General features: G+C 36.7%; 1 protein-coding gene across 8 annotated transcripts in view; it reads right to left on the bottom strand.

Annotated features, from left to right (window-relative positions):
- Positions 1 to 16,007, bottom strand: part of LOC131524278 (spectrin beta chain, non-erythrocytic 4-like) — an 87,232-nt gene that overhangs the window by 44,886 nt on the left and 26,339 nt on the right. For all 8 annotated transcript variants that reach the window (XM_058751248.1, XM_058751246.1, XM_058751249.1 and 5 more), the window contains 9 exons: positions 15,244 to 15,324; positions 15,024 to 15,139; positions 14,759 to 14,871; positions 14,466 to 14,653; positions 12,562 to 12,679; positions 3,397 to 3,555; positions 3,013 to 3,315; positions 2,720 to 2,870; positions 949 to 1,819 (listed from right to left, as the gene is read on the bottom strand). In XM_058751248.1, coding sequence (XP_058607231.1) covers positions 949 to 1,819; positions 2,720 to 2,870; positions 3,013 to 3,315; positions 3,397 to 3,555; positions 12,562 to 12,679; positions 14,466 to 14,653; positions 14,759 to 14,871; positions 15,024 to 15,139; positions 15,244 to 15,324 — 2,100 coding nt within the window. The remainder of the gene's footprint in view (positions 1 to 948; positions 1,820 to 2,719; positions 2,871 to 3,012; positions 3,316 to 3,396; positions 3,556 to 12,561; positions 12,680 to 14,465; positions 14,654 to 14,758; positions 14,872 to 15,023; positions 15,140 to 15,243; positions 15,325 to 16,007) is intronic.

Below are 16,007 nucleotides of genomic sequence, written 5' to 3' on the forward strand. Positions count from 1 at the left end.
CAGATTATCAATTAATAAAGACTTATTTTCACACGGCTCCAAGCACAATACTATGTAATGATCTCAGAGCACTTAGCCATAGTGCATGATTTGTAAACTAATGCATTTTGAGGTTTGCATCATATTACCAGCTCCATATGCATGGCTTTTCTAATGTAGTAAACTTGCTCGATAGCACACCTGGTAAAGCATTGCACTTGCAATACAAAAGCAAGGCAAGGCAACTTTATTTATACAGCACATTTCATACACAATGGTAATTCAAAGTGCTTTACATAAAAGGAAGTAAAATAATGGAATTTAAAAACTGATTTAAAAATTGATTTAAAATGAATTAAAACAGTTAAGAATAGAAAATGATTACACATAAAATACAGTGCAATCAGTTCGGATGCAGCACAGTGCTCATTCAACAAGTCCACAGCTAAACAGATGAGTTTTGAGTCTGGATTTAAATGTGGCTAATGTTTTAGCACATCTGATCTCTTCTGGAAGCTGGTTCCAACTGCGGGCGGCATAATAGCTAAAAGCGGACTCCCCTTGTTTTGTGTGATCCCTTGGTATTTCTAACTGACTCGATCCTAATGATCTGAGTGGTCTGTTAGGTTTATATTCAGTGAGCATATCTGCAATGTATTTAGGTCCTAGGCCATTGAGTGATTTATAAATGAGTAAAAGTACTTTAAAATCAATCCTAAATGTAACTGGAAGCCAGTGTAAGGATCTGAGGACTGGTGTGATATGCTCAGATTTTCTGGCTCTTGTCAGGAATTAAAAAATACAAAGCACTTGCAGAAATGACATCACAGGTGTATTTTTCTAATGTGCCTCAGTTGCAAAAATGTCTCAAAGAAAAAACATTTCAAAAATTAGATTTCCAATGCAATGACATTTCTAAATATTTTCTGGGGTCAAAGTAGACAAGCAACACCTGGTGAACGCTCCTACCTGTGCGCGATCACCTCCACATCCTCTAGTCTTTCGGGAACCTCCATCCTGTTCATCCACTGCTCCTTCTCATCGATCCACACCTCACAGGCGTTCACCTCACTAAACATGCGATACACAGCCAGCGCGTCATGCAGCCACTGCTGCCGCAACACGGCAACTTCCGCCACCTCTGCGTAGAGCTGCTCCGTCTCAGCCATGCGTGCTCGCACCTCATCCAGCTCCCGATAATGCATTGGCAACGCAACCATGTGTTTCCGAAGGCCCACCACTTGTGTGCGGTGTTTATCGATACTCTCTCGGACACCTCTGTGCTTTTTAAGGAGAGACTGCGTTGAATACTCATCATGTCCAAAGTCCTCGCTAGAAACGAGCCTGTAAGCGTCCTGTAGCCAAGCTAGAAGATCGTCCGTCTCGGTGCTGAACTGAAAAAAGTCCAGCGCCTCCTGTAGGTTACACAGCCTCTGTGTGGCCTGGTCCTCCAGTCTCTTCCACTCGGCCTTGACCTCCATCAGTCGCTCTTGTATTCCGGCCGTACCGAAGCTCTTCTGGGTGAGGATCTGCTTGCCCTTCTTCATGGTCTGCTGAAGTAACGCACGTCGCGCCAACAGCTCTCCAGCTACGGTTTTGTGCTTCTGCAGCAGTCGCAGGACGCTGCTCAGGTCTTTCCCGCAGCTCTGTGTGGCCAAGATGGACGTCTTCTCTCGGATCCAATTCTCTGATTCCTCTACCTCTTGAAAGAAGGCCCATAGCTCACACGAATCCTCCAGCTCCAGGCGCCGTTTTGCAGCCAGCTGCTTTAATTCTTCCAGGCAGGTGTTGACGTGGTTGACCCGGTTACAAATTACCTGAGGGTCACACGGCTGGTAACCTGAGTCAGAAACAGAGACAAGAAGAAAAGCTTCACTGATTTGTCACCAAAGTAATGTTATTTAGCTGGCTAACAAAGATGAGGTTTTGTCAGATTAGCAAAAATGACTTGCGAAAGTTTTGAAAACTGCAAATTAATCAGTATGTTCTGCGTCTTTCATTGAGATACACTATAGCTGTATAATTTCCAGCTTGTTGCAAATTTTCTTTTAGTAATGTATGTATATAACTTTCTATTCAAAAAATCCTGAAAAAAATATATCACCATTTCCACAAGAATATGAAGCAGCACAACTGTTTTCAACATTGGTAATAAGAAGAAATGTTTATTGAGCACAACATTAACATATTAGAATGATTTCTGAAGGATCATGTGACACTGAAGACTGGAGTAATGCTGAAAATTCAGCTTTGCATCACAGAAATAAATTGCATTTTAAAATACATGAAGATAGAAAACAGTTATTTTAAATTGTAATACTATTTCTGTATTGTTAATCAAAATAACACAGCCTTAGTGAGAATAAGAGATATTAAAAATCTTACTGGTCCCAAACTTTTGAGAAAGAAACTCTTTTGTAAGGGAAACGTAATATTTAGTTAATTAGTTAAGCTTAACATTTAGTTCAAAGCTGAAAATACTCATTATTGAGCTCTGAACCAACAAGGAGTAGTAGTGTGTGCTGAATAGAGAGCAAAGCAACTCCAGCCCTCTTGTGGCGCATTATGCAAGCTCCTCGTGTAATATTATTTTACACACTCTACCCTGCAGAGGTCTCTGGACATCTCAGTGAAAGAAACGCATCCAGTAACCTTTATATCACAATCTGCCATCACATCTTGACCCAGACAGTGTCTCTGAATCAATATTCATCATGTTACTGTTTTAAGGTGCACTCACCTTCAATAGTGGTAAATTTGAGAGCTGCAGTGTTGAGGATTTGAACTCTGTCTGCTTGTATAGAGATGTCAGCCTCCTGTAAACTCTGTTTCTGGAGCATGTCCTCCACTTCAAGAAGATGTTTGCCGTAGTCCTTAGAGAGCAGCTTAACCTGGGGCAAGAATATGGGACTTTGGTCAAGAAAAGTATGTTTGATTGTGTCAATTTGACTACTGAATGAAAATAGTGGTAATACACAATGTATGTTTTAGTGGGGATTTTAATCACAAGTCAAACTGGTACAGTCGACCCACCTGCATCTCCTCCATCCAGTCGATCATGTAGACCATCTCTTGGAAGGTCTTCTGCAGGGCCAGGTTCTTCTCCAGACGGACTTTACGTCCCACCACCAGCTCCTTCAGAAGGCTCCACTGGCCGAGGATGTTTTCTTTGCGTGCCAAGATACGTCGGATGTCATAGTACCCTTCCGACTCCATCTCATTCGCCAGCTCCATCACGACACTGATGCGCTCCTCATATGATAGGATGTCTGCTTCGATCGCCTCGTGTTTCTTCATGGCAGCTTCTACCGCTGGCAGGTCATAGCCGAAGTTATCCTGAGGAAAATGCAGCACTCGTTTAAGGCAAAACGTCACCTGTTTTATTTTATACAGTTTTATTTTTTCTGTTCTGCACACCTGTGAGACCAGACGCTGGTTTTCATTCAGCCAAGCCTGCCTCATAGTGGTCTTATGATCGAATCGTTGAGCTAGAAGTTCTAGCTTTTCCTGACGAATCAGCTCTTTTCTAAGAGCCACGCCCCTCTCGTGCTCCGCCTTCTCCAGTCTCTCCCAGGCCTTTCATGAGAAAAACAAAATATGGGGATTGTTCAGTGAGACAATGTCAATAATCATACAATAATTTTGATTAATTTATTCAATAATATATGAATAAAATAAAATGTGAAAAGGGTAAATAGTAGGTAAATATTACTTCCAATAATAATAATATTTTAAAAAATTATAAAATTAGACACTATTGGTACTTACACAAATATTTTTTAAATAAGTCTTTTATTCTCACCAAGGTTGAATTTATTTAACCAAAAACAGTAAACACAGTAAAACACTAAAATTGTGAAATATTATTACAATTTAAAATAGCTGTTTTGTGTTTGAATATATTTTAAAATGTAATTTATTCCTGTGATCAAAGCTGAATTTTCAGCATCATTACTCCAGTCTTCAGTGTCACATGATCCTTCAGAAATCATTCTGATATGCTGATTTGCTGCTCAAGAAATTTTCTTCTTATTTGAAAACAGTTGTGCTGCATCATAAATGTTGTGGAAATCATGATACACTGCTATTCAAAAGTTTGGAGGAAGTACAATTAAAAAAAGACAAAAAACAAAAACAAATTAATACTTTTATTTAGCAAGGATGCATTCAAAAATTAAAACGACACTAAAGTCATATATAATGAAGCAAAAGTTTTCTATTTCTTTGAACTTTCTGTTCAGAGCTCTGAAAAAATTATCATGGTTTCCACAAAAATATTAAGCAGCAAAAACTGAGCACCATTAGTAATAACTGAGCACCAAAATGATTGATAATAACTAAGCAGAAAATCAGCATATTAGAATGATTTCTGAAGGATCAAGTGTATGGAAGCAGAATAATGACAATAGTTTTTGAAACAAAAAGCATGCTGAATTCCACAAATTGAAAAAAAGATGCATTGCAATTAACAGTGCTTGCATTTTTAGGTCCTGAAATTTAATTTGTTTACAAAATATTCAATCTGTTTAAAAATACGATGTATAATATTCGACGGGCAAATTTCGGTCATTTTATTTCACTTTCCAAATTCGCTGCCACAAATTCAGTGGTTAAAATTCGGGACAAATTTCAGCGTTGCACATCCGGGAACTGCAGGAATAGCAATAGAGCACCGATGCATGATCTCCAGCTGCTGTCAGCCGCTCACCAGCAGGTGGCCATATGTGGATCAACTCATTCATTTACAAAAACTGATTTGCAGAAATGAAGCAAGCGCTAAGTATAAGTTTTGATTATCAGGGCCAGTATAAACATGTGGAAACGCTGATTTTGTGTATGTTTAATTCATCTTCGCTGTTTCCCGTAGCCTACACGTAAGCAGCTTTCTCTACCACAAAGGAGATTATAATACTCTTTTACCCAACGCTGAAGTACAGAACTAACATTACATCTGAGGAAGACATATATTGCTTTCGGTTGCTTAGTTTCTGTAACTTTGTATCATGGCTTGTGTGACGCTGTGCTGTACGTCACACTCCAGGATTCCCCAACGAATTTTTTTCATCTTCCAGCGGTTGTAGGACGTTGCTAGATACAGAACTGACTTACTACAGGTTAGATTTTGCCAATATCTCCCTTATGGTTTGTACAGTACACAAATATCTTTAAAGGGGTGGTTGATTGCAATTTCACTTTTTTAACGTTAGGTAAAATGTTGCTGTTTGAGCATAAACAATATCTGCAAAGTTGCAGTGCTGAAAGTTCAATGCAAACAGAGATATCGTCTTTTAAAATTCTGGAAGTTTAATGCCTACAAAAACGGCTGGTAAGAGACTACAACGAACTACTTCCCGGGTCTGATACGTCACGGACCCAGATAAACCCCGCCCTCGGGAACATGTAAGGAAGGGGGCGGGGCCATGCTGCGCTGCTTTAGAGAAGAGGAAGAGAAAACTAGGGGTGCACGTAAAAATCTATTCATATATGATTCGCGATTCTGTCTTCTAACGATTCTAATGGATTCACAAGTTTCAGAATTAATGTTCTAAAACAGCGGTTCTCAATCCTGTTCCTCGTGTCCCCCTGCTCTGCATCTCTCTCTCTCTCTCATTCAGATCATCAGATCAGCTCCAACAAATTGTTCCAATTATACATTTTCACATAGCAATGAGAAGCGTTATACATGGACACGTGTGCGGTTGCCGTACTGTATTAAAGCTTTAATCAGAATAAAACCGTATATTAAAAGCTAACATAAGCAGTAGCATAATAACAGCATATCTAAAAGTATGAGACAACAAACAGACAAACATACCATTAAGAGCCGTGCTTGCACAAGTTCTGTGCGATCCTCTTCACTAATATCCTCTGCGTCTCAATAGGGCTCAAATTGATAAGCAATATAGACGACGCCATTGTTTACAATACAACCGGAGCACATGCCGCTGAGCTGAGGGGCGGGACATTTAGACGCACGCTCGGTGGTTTAGTGAATCACAACACACTGAGCCAGCTAACCAATCAGAGCCCATCACGTATTTCTGAGGGAGGGGCTTCATAAAAACAGGAATTAATCGAGGCGTTTGTCAGAGAAGGGACAGAGCGGTGTGGAATAAAGGTAAATTATATGAAAAATAATGTTTTTTAAAAAAACGAAGCATGAACACGTTAGACTGCACCCCATAAATACAATCAAGCCTAGAAAAAAAAAGTCAACCACCCCTTTAAAAAAAAAAAACTACAGTAATTCATCAAAAGGGTTTTTCATGTTCCACAGGTTGTAGTACGTTGTGAAATTTTGCCAATATCTCCCTTACTGTATGTACAATTCACAATTGACCTATCGGTAAGCCCCGCCCCCCTTAGTTACTGTTGCTCCCTCCGATAAACAAACAGAGTTGCTCACTGTCTTTCAATGACAGCTACAGTGTGAAAACCTTGTCCCACAATGTTTTTGCACAATTTTGGACACAGAAGGCCACCAAATGGGAATTAAATATTCCATGGAGGGATTTATAACATATTTAAAAATAAATACGGTGGGTAACTCGAAGGAGGGTTTACAGATCACAATGCGAGCGGGAGAAGTCTCATATAGAGAATGAGGAGTTACGTCACAATCTCATTCTCTATTACGGTCGGTCATCACGATCGCGGATGACAACATGCAGGATCAACACTGTTCATGTATCGCAGGGTACGATTAAATTAATGTACATTTAACCAGTTTAATATAGAGAGGCACTGAAATGTAGACCTTCGTTTATGTGTTTTTGACCTACACTGTACAAGACGCGAGAACAGTCCGCTATTTAGGTTTGTACATTAGCATGGATTCACTAACTTTACCGTTAGCTAGTTTTAGCCAGAGATACCTTGCTGAAGCACAAGATAACATTAACGTTCTGCTTGAGCAGATGAAAATTGTAACTTAATGAGTGTATGACAACCGGAAAATGAATGTTTTTGTCTTCATTTGTACTGGGGTTTGAATACTTAGGAACATTTTGCTCTGTTTTGTTTGGATTCAGGAAATGTAATAAAATAAATTATATTGCCCATCCTCTCAGGATACCTGGAATCAGTGTTACAAGTACCCCAGACACATCGTTTTTCCATTTTTGAAGCATAAACCCCATAAAACCGATGAGAGCTTCGGATCTTCCAATGATTCTCTACGGCGCTGAATCCTAAAGATGTCTGAGTTCCGCTCCCCGTGCAGCTGATACTCGACTGCCATTGGCTAGTCTGCGTTCGAGGGGAGGGGCTTACCGACAGGTCAATTATTTAAAACAAAAACAAAAAAAATCTGTAAGACCTCAAAAGGAATTGTTCATGTTCCAAAGGTTGTAGTATAAAATATTTATGTACTTTATGCACATTAAGGGAGGTATTAGCTAAATTTCACCTAGTCTAGTCACTAGGAATGTACTACAACCTTTGGAGCATATTTAAAAAAAGAAAGAAAAAAAAAAAACTTTGTGAATTACAGTAATTTCTTAAGAATAATTATGTACTGTATGTACAGTGAGGAAGATGTTGGCATAATTTCAACTGTAGTAAGTCACTAGTAACATACAACATTTGGAACACGAAAAATCCCATCTTGGTGAATTACTGTAATTCTTTTTCTTAAAAATATTTGTGTAGTGTACATAGGGAAATTATTGTTTAATGGCGAGTTATTGGCAATATATATTTAGTCAGTTTGAGTAAATTAGTCATTTACTGTAAACATTAATTACAGTAAATTATAAATTATTGTAATTTAATAATTAAATTTAAATAATTTAATAAATTATTACTTCGTTTTGTGCAGTGAGGTAAATTTGCAGATGGTCCCTAAAACAGCCTAGGCGAATATGCAGCTAATATCAAACCTAAAACTATCGCACGACGGCGTTTAATGCCATGTTAAAAAATTAAAAAAATCTAAAATTACGAGATTAAAGTCATAATATTTAGAGAATAAAGTCGAAATTACGAGAATAAAGTCGAAATATTACGAGAATAAAATCGAAACACTACAAGAATAAAGTCGAAATTACGAGAATAAAGTCGAAATATTACGAGAATAAAATCGAAACACTACAAGAATAAAGTCGAAATTACGAGAATAAAGTCGAAATATTACGAGAATAAAATCGAAACACTACAAGAAAAAAGTCGTAATATTTCGAGAATAAAGTCGAAACACAACGAGAATAAAGTCGAAATATTTCGAGAATAAAGTCGAAATTACGAGAATAAAGTCGAAACACTACGAAAATAAAGTCGAAATATTTCGAGAATAAAGCGAAATACAAACAATATGTAGGCTATATTGCAATAATGTGTTTGTCAAGCGGCATGTGAGTCAATCATCTTTCCAATTACAATAACGCACGACGAGACATTATTTTCATTATAAATTAGGCTAAACTGTTTTTTTTTTCATGCCTTATGATGTTCCTTCACTTTATATCTTGCTATAAACTTGAAATAAAGAGCAAAAACACATTTATAATTTGTATTTCGTTATAAAACTGGCAGAATTTGAAAGCTGAGCTGTGTGTAAAAGCAACAAAGCACAAAATTGTTGTGATTACTGGTTGGCTGGCGCGCTACAAATAATGAATGGAAGACGTTAAATATTATGTCCTTGTTTACAGTATACCCTGACTAAAAGAGCTTGTGAATAGTCACTTAACGTTTGCAGCAGAAAAGACAACAATATAATGTATGTTAACAAATTTGAGTCCACTTCAACCTTGAGAACGTTTTATTGCTGTTCAATTAAACAGGTTATGTGAGGAATGAAAGTTTGGACACCACAGACGTTTTTGCGGAGTAGGTGATGGAATTTTCACAATAATTTAATGAATTTATTCACATAAATACAGCGATCTGTCACGCCACATTAAAGATCTTGAAAATCACATTATTGTAAGACACATAATTTGTGTTTCGTTATAAAACTGATTTTGAAAGCTGAGACTTTGTTTTATATTAAAAGCACTAAAAGCACAAAGCTTAAGCTATTGCTATTGTGTGGCAATAATGAATGCAATGGAAGACATGAAATATTATGTCCCCGCGAGTATGACACATGGTATGATTTCTGCTAATAATCCCACATATATTTGTAGTGTATTGAAAAAGGGTTATATAAGAGAGCTACAGCGCCCCCCCCCCAAAGGAATGTCGATTGAGTGTGTGAGCTTATGTTAAGATAAACAGTTGTTCCTGTTTAGTCTGTTAATAAATATCATATTCTTGATATTAAGCTGTTTCCGCAAGTCTTTAAAATTGACATCCCAGTGAGATGATGCGGCCGCTCGGACGCAACAATATTCAAATCAATTCCGGTGGCCTGGCAACTTCTCCCGGTGCTCTCAATGCGGGCCATTTGCATGCGCAATATAGGCTATACTCTCAAAATATTATAACTTTAATTTCTACGATTTAAATTCTTGAAACATTTTGACTTTATTCTCGTAACATTTCGACTTTATTGTTGTAGTATTTCGACTTTATTCTTGAAACATTTCGACTTTATTCTCGTAATATTTCGACTTTAATCTCGTAATTTTAGATTTAGAAAATTTTTTTTAACGTGGCACTAAAATGCCGTCGTACTATCACGCTTGGTATTCTATGGGAGAAAAAATGATTTGGTGAAACTTGTTGGTTGTGGGCTCATATACATAATATACAGTAATATATTTTATTAATTAGATGCTGAATTTAATCATTTATTATCACTGAGGCAACCACGTTAAGTGTTTTCTTTGTGGGAAATGTTTAACATGCAGTTTTGCGCGTTAACTTGCATTCATATCCTTATCTGTTTGCATCATCAGTAAGATCTGAGTTTGGTCTTTCAATAAGCTTGTTTGAGATGAGCAAAATCTGCGCAGAACCGATCACCGCGAGATGCATGCCGGTCAGAAAAGTGTCCGAGTTTTTTATTTTTATTTTTATTTTTTTTATTAAACATATAACATTCACAGGGGATACAGTCAAAGCAATAAAATACATACACAACCAGAATACATAACAGTAAATACCTCAATAATAGTAATAACAAAAAAGAAATATAAAGAGAAAAACAAATAAATAATAGTTACCATAAACATCTTTTAAAATAAATAAATAAAAAGTGTCTGAGTTACGTCCGCCTTGTTCTGATGTCATGCTGACGTGTGCCAAAAAGCTCTCGCGACGGCGAGGCGGCTGAGTCAGATTGAGCAGTCGCGCGCAGTTGCTCTCCACCGACTGTGCTGATCAAAAGCATGATGGGAAACGACTTGCTGACGACACAGCTTAATGCTCATTGGTTCAGACAACTGTGATGCTACTGTGAAATCTGCTTTCATGTGATTGTGTATTTAAATTATGCATGAATGTTCCCAAACACTATGACAGTGCGATCTCTGTGTGAGATATGCGATTGTTGTAATATTTCTATAAAAATCTAAAATACATGTTTGTATTAAAGTAGAAATGGATGACAAATAAGCCTTTCATATGGGATTAAATAGCAAGCACTTTGAGTGTCTTGTTCATTATATTTATATTCATATAAAAGCAACAGAACTGAAATTATATCACATTTATTAGCAGCACAGCACATGAGTGAGAATAACGCGATATCTGCCTATCTGTTCCACTTCGAGAAGGCAGAACTGTCTGTCTTGACTGTGCTTATTTCAATCCTCCCCTCACTGCAACCGCCTACATTTCAGGCGAGGCGCATCTCAAACAAGCCTAATAGCTGTCATTGTGTTAGTGCACTACTGAGCCGCGTAATGTATTTTCTTTAACCGATTTCTGAGGGAAACAGCGTGAAACCTTGCGCATTCGTTCATATTCTACATCAGTCTGCTTAACTGTCGATATAATTCGCATAATCATCAATAAAGTGTATTCTGAGAACTGAGGTCTTATATCACTGTATTAGTTCACTGAGGCGCATTACGCGTCGTCGGGGAATCCTGGAGTGTGACGTATGAGGGGAACCCCAGTATTACAGCACAGCATCACACAAGTCATGATACAGAGTTACAGAAACTAAACAACCGAAAGCAATATATGTCTTCCTCAGATGTAATGTTAGTTCTGTACTTCAGCGTTGGGTAAAAGAGCATTATAATCTCCTTTGTGGTAGAGAAAGCTGCTTACATGTAGGCTACGGGAAACAGCGAAGATGTTGAATTAAACATACACACAATCAGCGTTTCCACATGTTTGAATACTGGCCCCGATAATCAAAACTTAGCGCTTGCTTCATTTCTGCAAATCAGTTTTTGTAAATGAATGAGTTGATCCACATATGGCCAGCTGCTGGTGAGCGGCTGACAGCAGCTGGAGATCACGCATCGGTGCTCTACTGCTATTCCTGCAGTTCCCGGTTGTGCAACGCTGAATTTTCTCCCGAATTTTAACCACTGAATTTGTGGCAGCGAATTTGGAAAGTAAAATAAAATGACCAAAATTTGCCCGTCGAATATTATACATCGTATTTTTAAACAGATTGAATATTTTGTAAGTGAATTCTGGAAGGTGAATATGAATTATTGAATTTTTTATTATGAAAATGTGTGTGAAATATTTTGAATTGAAATATTCACAGCTTAAATAAACAACTCAGGACCTAAAAATGCAAGCCCTGGAAATACAAGGCATTAAAATGCAAGCACTGTTAATTGCAATGCATCTTTTTTTCGATTTGTGGAATTCAGCATGCTTTATGTTTCAAAAACTATTGTCATTATTCTGCTTCCATACATGTTACACTGAAGACTGGAGTAATGATGATCAAATTTCAGCTTTGCATCACAGGAATAAATTATATTTTAAAACATATTCAAATCGAAAACAGTTATTATAATTTTTATTATTATTATATTTTAATATTATATTTTTACTGTATTTTTTCAAAATTGAGGGTTTTACAGTACATTAAAAATATTCTGAAATATTACAAAGATTATTAAATATTCCAAAACTTTTGACTGGTAGTGTATATTTCTTCTTTAGGTCATTAGTTAATATTTCATTCAGATGACATGACATGACATTTATACTTCCATACTGTCAAAAAAATGTTCTTCCATACTGTCAAAGAAAGTATTTTTCTGAAAGGTAATCTATGGAAGCCTGTTTCCGCCACTGAAAAAAAAAAAAGTTATTGCGACTTTTTATCTCACAATTCTGACTTTTTTTCACAGAATTGTGAGATATAATCTCGCAATAGCGAGTTATAAAGTCAGAATTGCGAGATATAAACGTACAAATCTGACTTTTTTTCTTGCAATTGCGAGTTTATACCTCGCAATTCAGACTTTTTTTCTCTGAATTGTGAGATATGAACTCGCAATTGTGAGTTATAAATCCAATTTTGAAGGGGAAAAAAGACTGATATGTTCTCGCAATCGCGTGTTATAAAGCCAGAATTGCGAGATAAAAAGTCGCAATTACCTTTTTTATTTTTTTATTCAGTGACGGCTTCCATAATAAATCAGCCCTGTTCTAGTTATACAAAAATACAAATTTGACACTGTAACCAGTCAAGAACCATATTAACTAAACAGTACACACCTTATTGATGTCTGAGATAAGTTTCCCGTCATGAGGCACATATGGCTTCTGATTGTTAGCTCTGAGCTTACTTTGGATGGTGAAAAGCAGCACCTCCAGGTTCCCTTTCTCCTGGAATCTGTTAAAAACAATCCACACTATAAATAACGACACAAACTGCACTACATCTGTCAAACAAATCTCTTTCCTAAGACTCCCTATGTGTTTCCATTCAAAACAGCACAGATACTTACTATTTCAGACCACATAACAAACTGTGCGTCAGTGTCAGTGTACAGTAACTTCGGTCACTGGGTGTTAAACAAGCTGCAGTACTTGCAGTGAAATTAACAGCTCTCTCAGGTTTCAGCACATTCCCTGATTGCAATATTTGATAAATGCAATAGTATGAACAAGTCTTTATGCCAAATGGACTGATATAATTAACTTAAAGCTTAAAAGCTTTAGTCCAGTAAACATGAGCCCATCAGCTGAGCACATCGACCATATTCTAAAAGTGAGTTTACACTGACAGTATGTGATAAAGTGACCAAAAATCACTCATTTTCAACAAGAGTTGGTGATTTTGTTTGTTCATAATATGAAAAGACAAACACTTTCTCTACAGAATGTTAAGCAGCAAGAAATTTACAATAATACAGCCTATTTGTGGTCAGACATTGAATAGCTATTAGTTTCACAATCTGCCAATAACCAGCAAAATCCTTTTGAAACTAAATACATTTTACAGGTAGGACACTTTTAAAAACAGTACTTATTACAGAAATAATATACTTTTAAAACACTATACTTAAGCACAGACTGAATGTAATGTTTTCAGACACTTATGTTAAATCCAATTAGCTGAATTTAAGAGTGATTTTATTTAACCTGCTTAAGTAGGACTTCAGTACAACTTTATATGTAATGTCATTAATACTTCTATTGACTTTGAAATATGGTTAAAGTGTACTGCAGACTGTACTGACAAGCATTTATGGTAAACTAAAACATTTCTATTGAAATTTGTATGTCATGTATTTAAATAAATTTGTAATGTTGCAATTTACATTTAAAACATTAGCACTTAAAATATATGAACTTTTAACGTTAATTTCAAATAACAACATACAGTTTAATTATAACCACACACAGTACTTCACATGTGTTTTAGTATGTTAGTCAACACAAAAAAATAAAGTGTACTTCTTTAAAGAACAACAAAAGATTATTAAAGCACACTCTTGCACTCTTTGCAAGTGTATTTAAAAAGAAAATTTAAAAATGAAACTTCTGTCATAATTTATTTATCCTTCAGTTGTTCCAAACCTATATAAGTTTCTTTCTTCTGTTAAACACAAAAGAAGATATTTTAAAGAATGTTGGTAAGCAAACAGTTGCTAGTAGCCACTGACTTATATAATATGGGGGAAAATACGGAAGTCAATGGCTACCAGCAACTGTTTGGTAACCAAAATTCTTTCAAATATCGTCTTTTGTGTTCAACAGAAGAAAGAAACTCAAACAATGACAGAACAATTTAGAACAATGACAGAATTTTCATTTTTGGGTGAACTATCCCTTTAAGAGTGCTAAGAAAATGTCATGAAAGTGTTCTCTCTTTAATTAAGTGCACTTAAGTGGCCCTTTATTTCATTAATATTATCTGCAAGCACAGGTTTTTTAAATATACTTTTAAGATTTGAAGTACGATACAAGTGCATGTGCAATATAACTAAGCGCACCTCTTTTTCTCTAGGGTAGGAACACCTTTGACCAACAATACAGTGACTAGTACCCTTAAATGGTAGCGTAATAAAGCAGTGAAAGAACCAGATGATTCACAGTCATAGTTTGAGTATTTTTCTGGCAGTCATGGGGCATCTGCCAACACTCAGACCTCTGTATCATTTATTCTCTCTTACTTGATAGGCTTCTCAATGGTGCAGTAGGTGGTAAAGGCTTGAAGCTGTTGCTGAACACCTGATAGCGAGTTTGCAAACTTCTGGTTGCTAATGATGCTTATGGTTCTCTCAATCCACTCTAACAGGTCGGATGCTAAAGCCTCGTAGCGGCGAACGATCTTCTCTGCTTCTATAGCATTGTCCAGCACCTAGAAAGAGAAAAAAGACAGAGAGAAAATATGCATCTGATAACACACTCGAGTTCATTTAAATGAGGTTTAGCTCTATCAAACATGCACAAAAACACCACCTACCTTTCCAACTCTCTTCCCTTCTACAATAAGTGCTTTCATTTTGGAGAAATAATGATAGTAGGAAACTACATAAGTGATGATGGACTTCTCATCTGGATTTTCTGTGTTTACATCTAGGTGGGAGAAAATGGTTGTTTTGAGTGATCATTCAGCTATTTAGCTGAATCAATATAACAAAAAATATCAAATCTGGGCCCCAACTAGTGCATTTAAAGGTTCATATTGTGTTAACTGTATATAGTGAGAGTACAATGCTGTTTGTTACCCTCAGGGTCTAGTAGTTTGGTGAGTCCGAGACTCTGTTCAGCTATGTTAAAGGCTTGCTGGAGGTTGTGTGTTGCATTGGATCTGGTCAACTTGTGGAATTCAATTAAATCAGGCCTGTGAAACACATAAACAGAAATCAGCTCACATAACAGCCTCTATCAATGATGTGAATGGAAGGAAGCCAAGTCAGTATGATGTGTGTTTGTCTGACCGCTGACCTGTGCCTGTGAATAAGAGCGTTGAAAGCCAGGCCGTCCCTCCAGCAGGTGGTGAAGTTGTGAATGTTGACCTCAGGATACCTGGGGCAAAACACATGAAACACCGCAGCATCATGAAAGATGTACAGGAAGATCATGTGTATTTCTATAAAGGCCTAAAAGAAAACATACACTACCAAACACTATCAAAATTTTGGAATAATTATGCTTTTTTTTTTTTTAAAGGTTTCTGAAAGAAGTCTCTTATGCTCACCATGGCTGGATTTATTTGATCAAAAACAGTAATATTGTGAAATATATTTTTTTAAGTTTTCTATTTGAATATATTTTAAATGTCATTTTATTCCTATGATGACAAAGCTGATTTTCAGCATCCTTACTTAAGTCTTCAGTGTCACATGAACCTTCAGAAACCATTCTAATATGCTGATTTGCTGCTCAAGAAACATTTATTATTGTTCTCATCAGGGCTTGACATTAACACCTGACAACCCGCCAAATGTGGGTGGATTTCAGCTGTGGCGGGTAACACGGTCACTCCTACTAGCCACTCTGGCGGTTTGAATTTTATACAGTAGCAGAGCTCGACATTAATGCTTGTCCGGGACAAGTAGATTTTTTTGAAGGGGCAAGTGTGATTAAAACTAATCTGATTAAAACATCTAATTGCACCGAAATTTTGGCGAGAACGGTTCTGATTTTATTACATTCGATGTAAACGGCCATTGATAATGGATAATCAGTAACAACAAGACGCAGCCTGT

This window comes from Onychostoma macrolepis, chromosome 18, assembly GCF_012432095.1.
Source record: "Onychostoma macrolepis isolate SWU-2019 chromosome 18, ASM1243209v1, whole genome shotgun sequence".
Taxonomy (NCBI): Eukaryota; Metazoa; Chordata; class Actinopteri; order Cypriniformes; family Cyprinidae; genus Onychostoma; species Onychostoma macrolepis.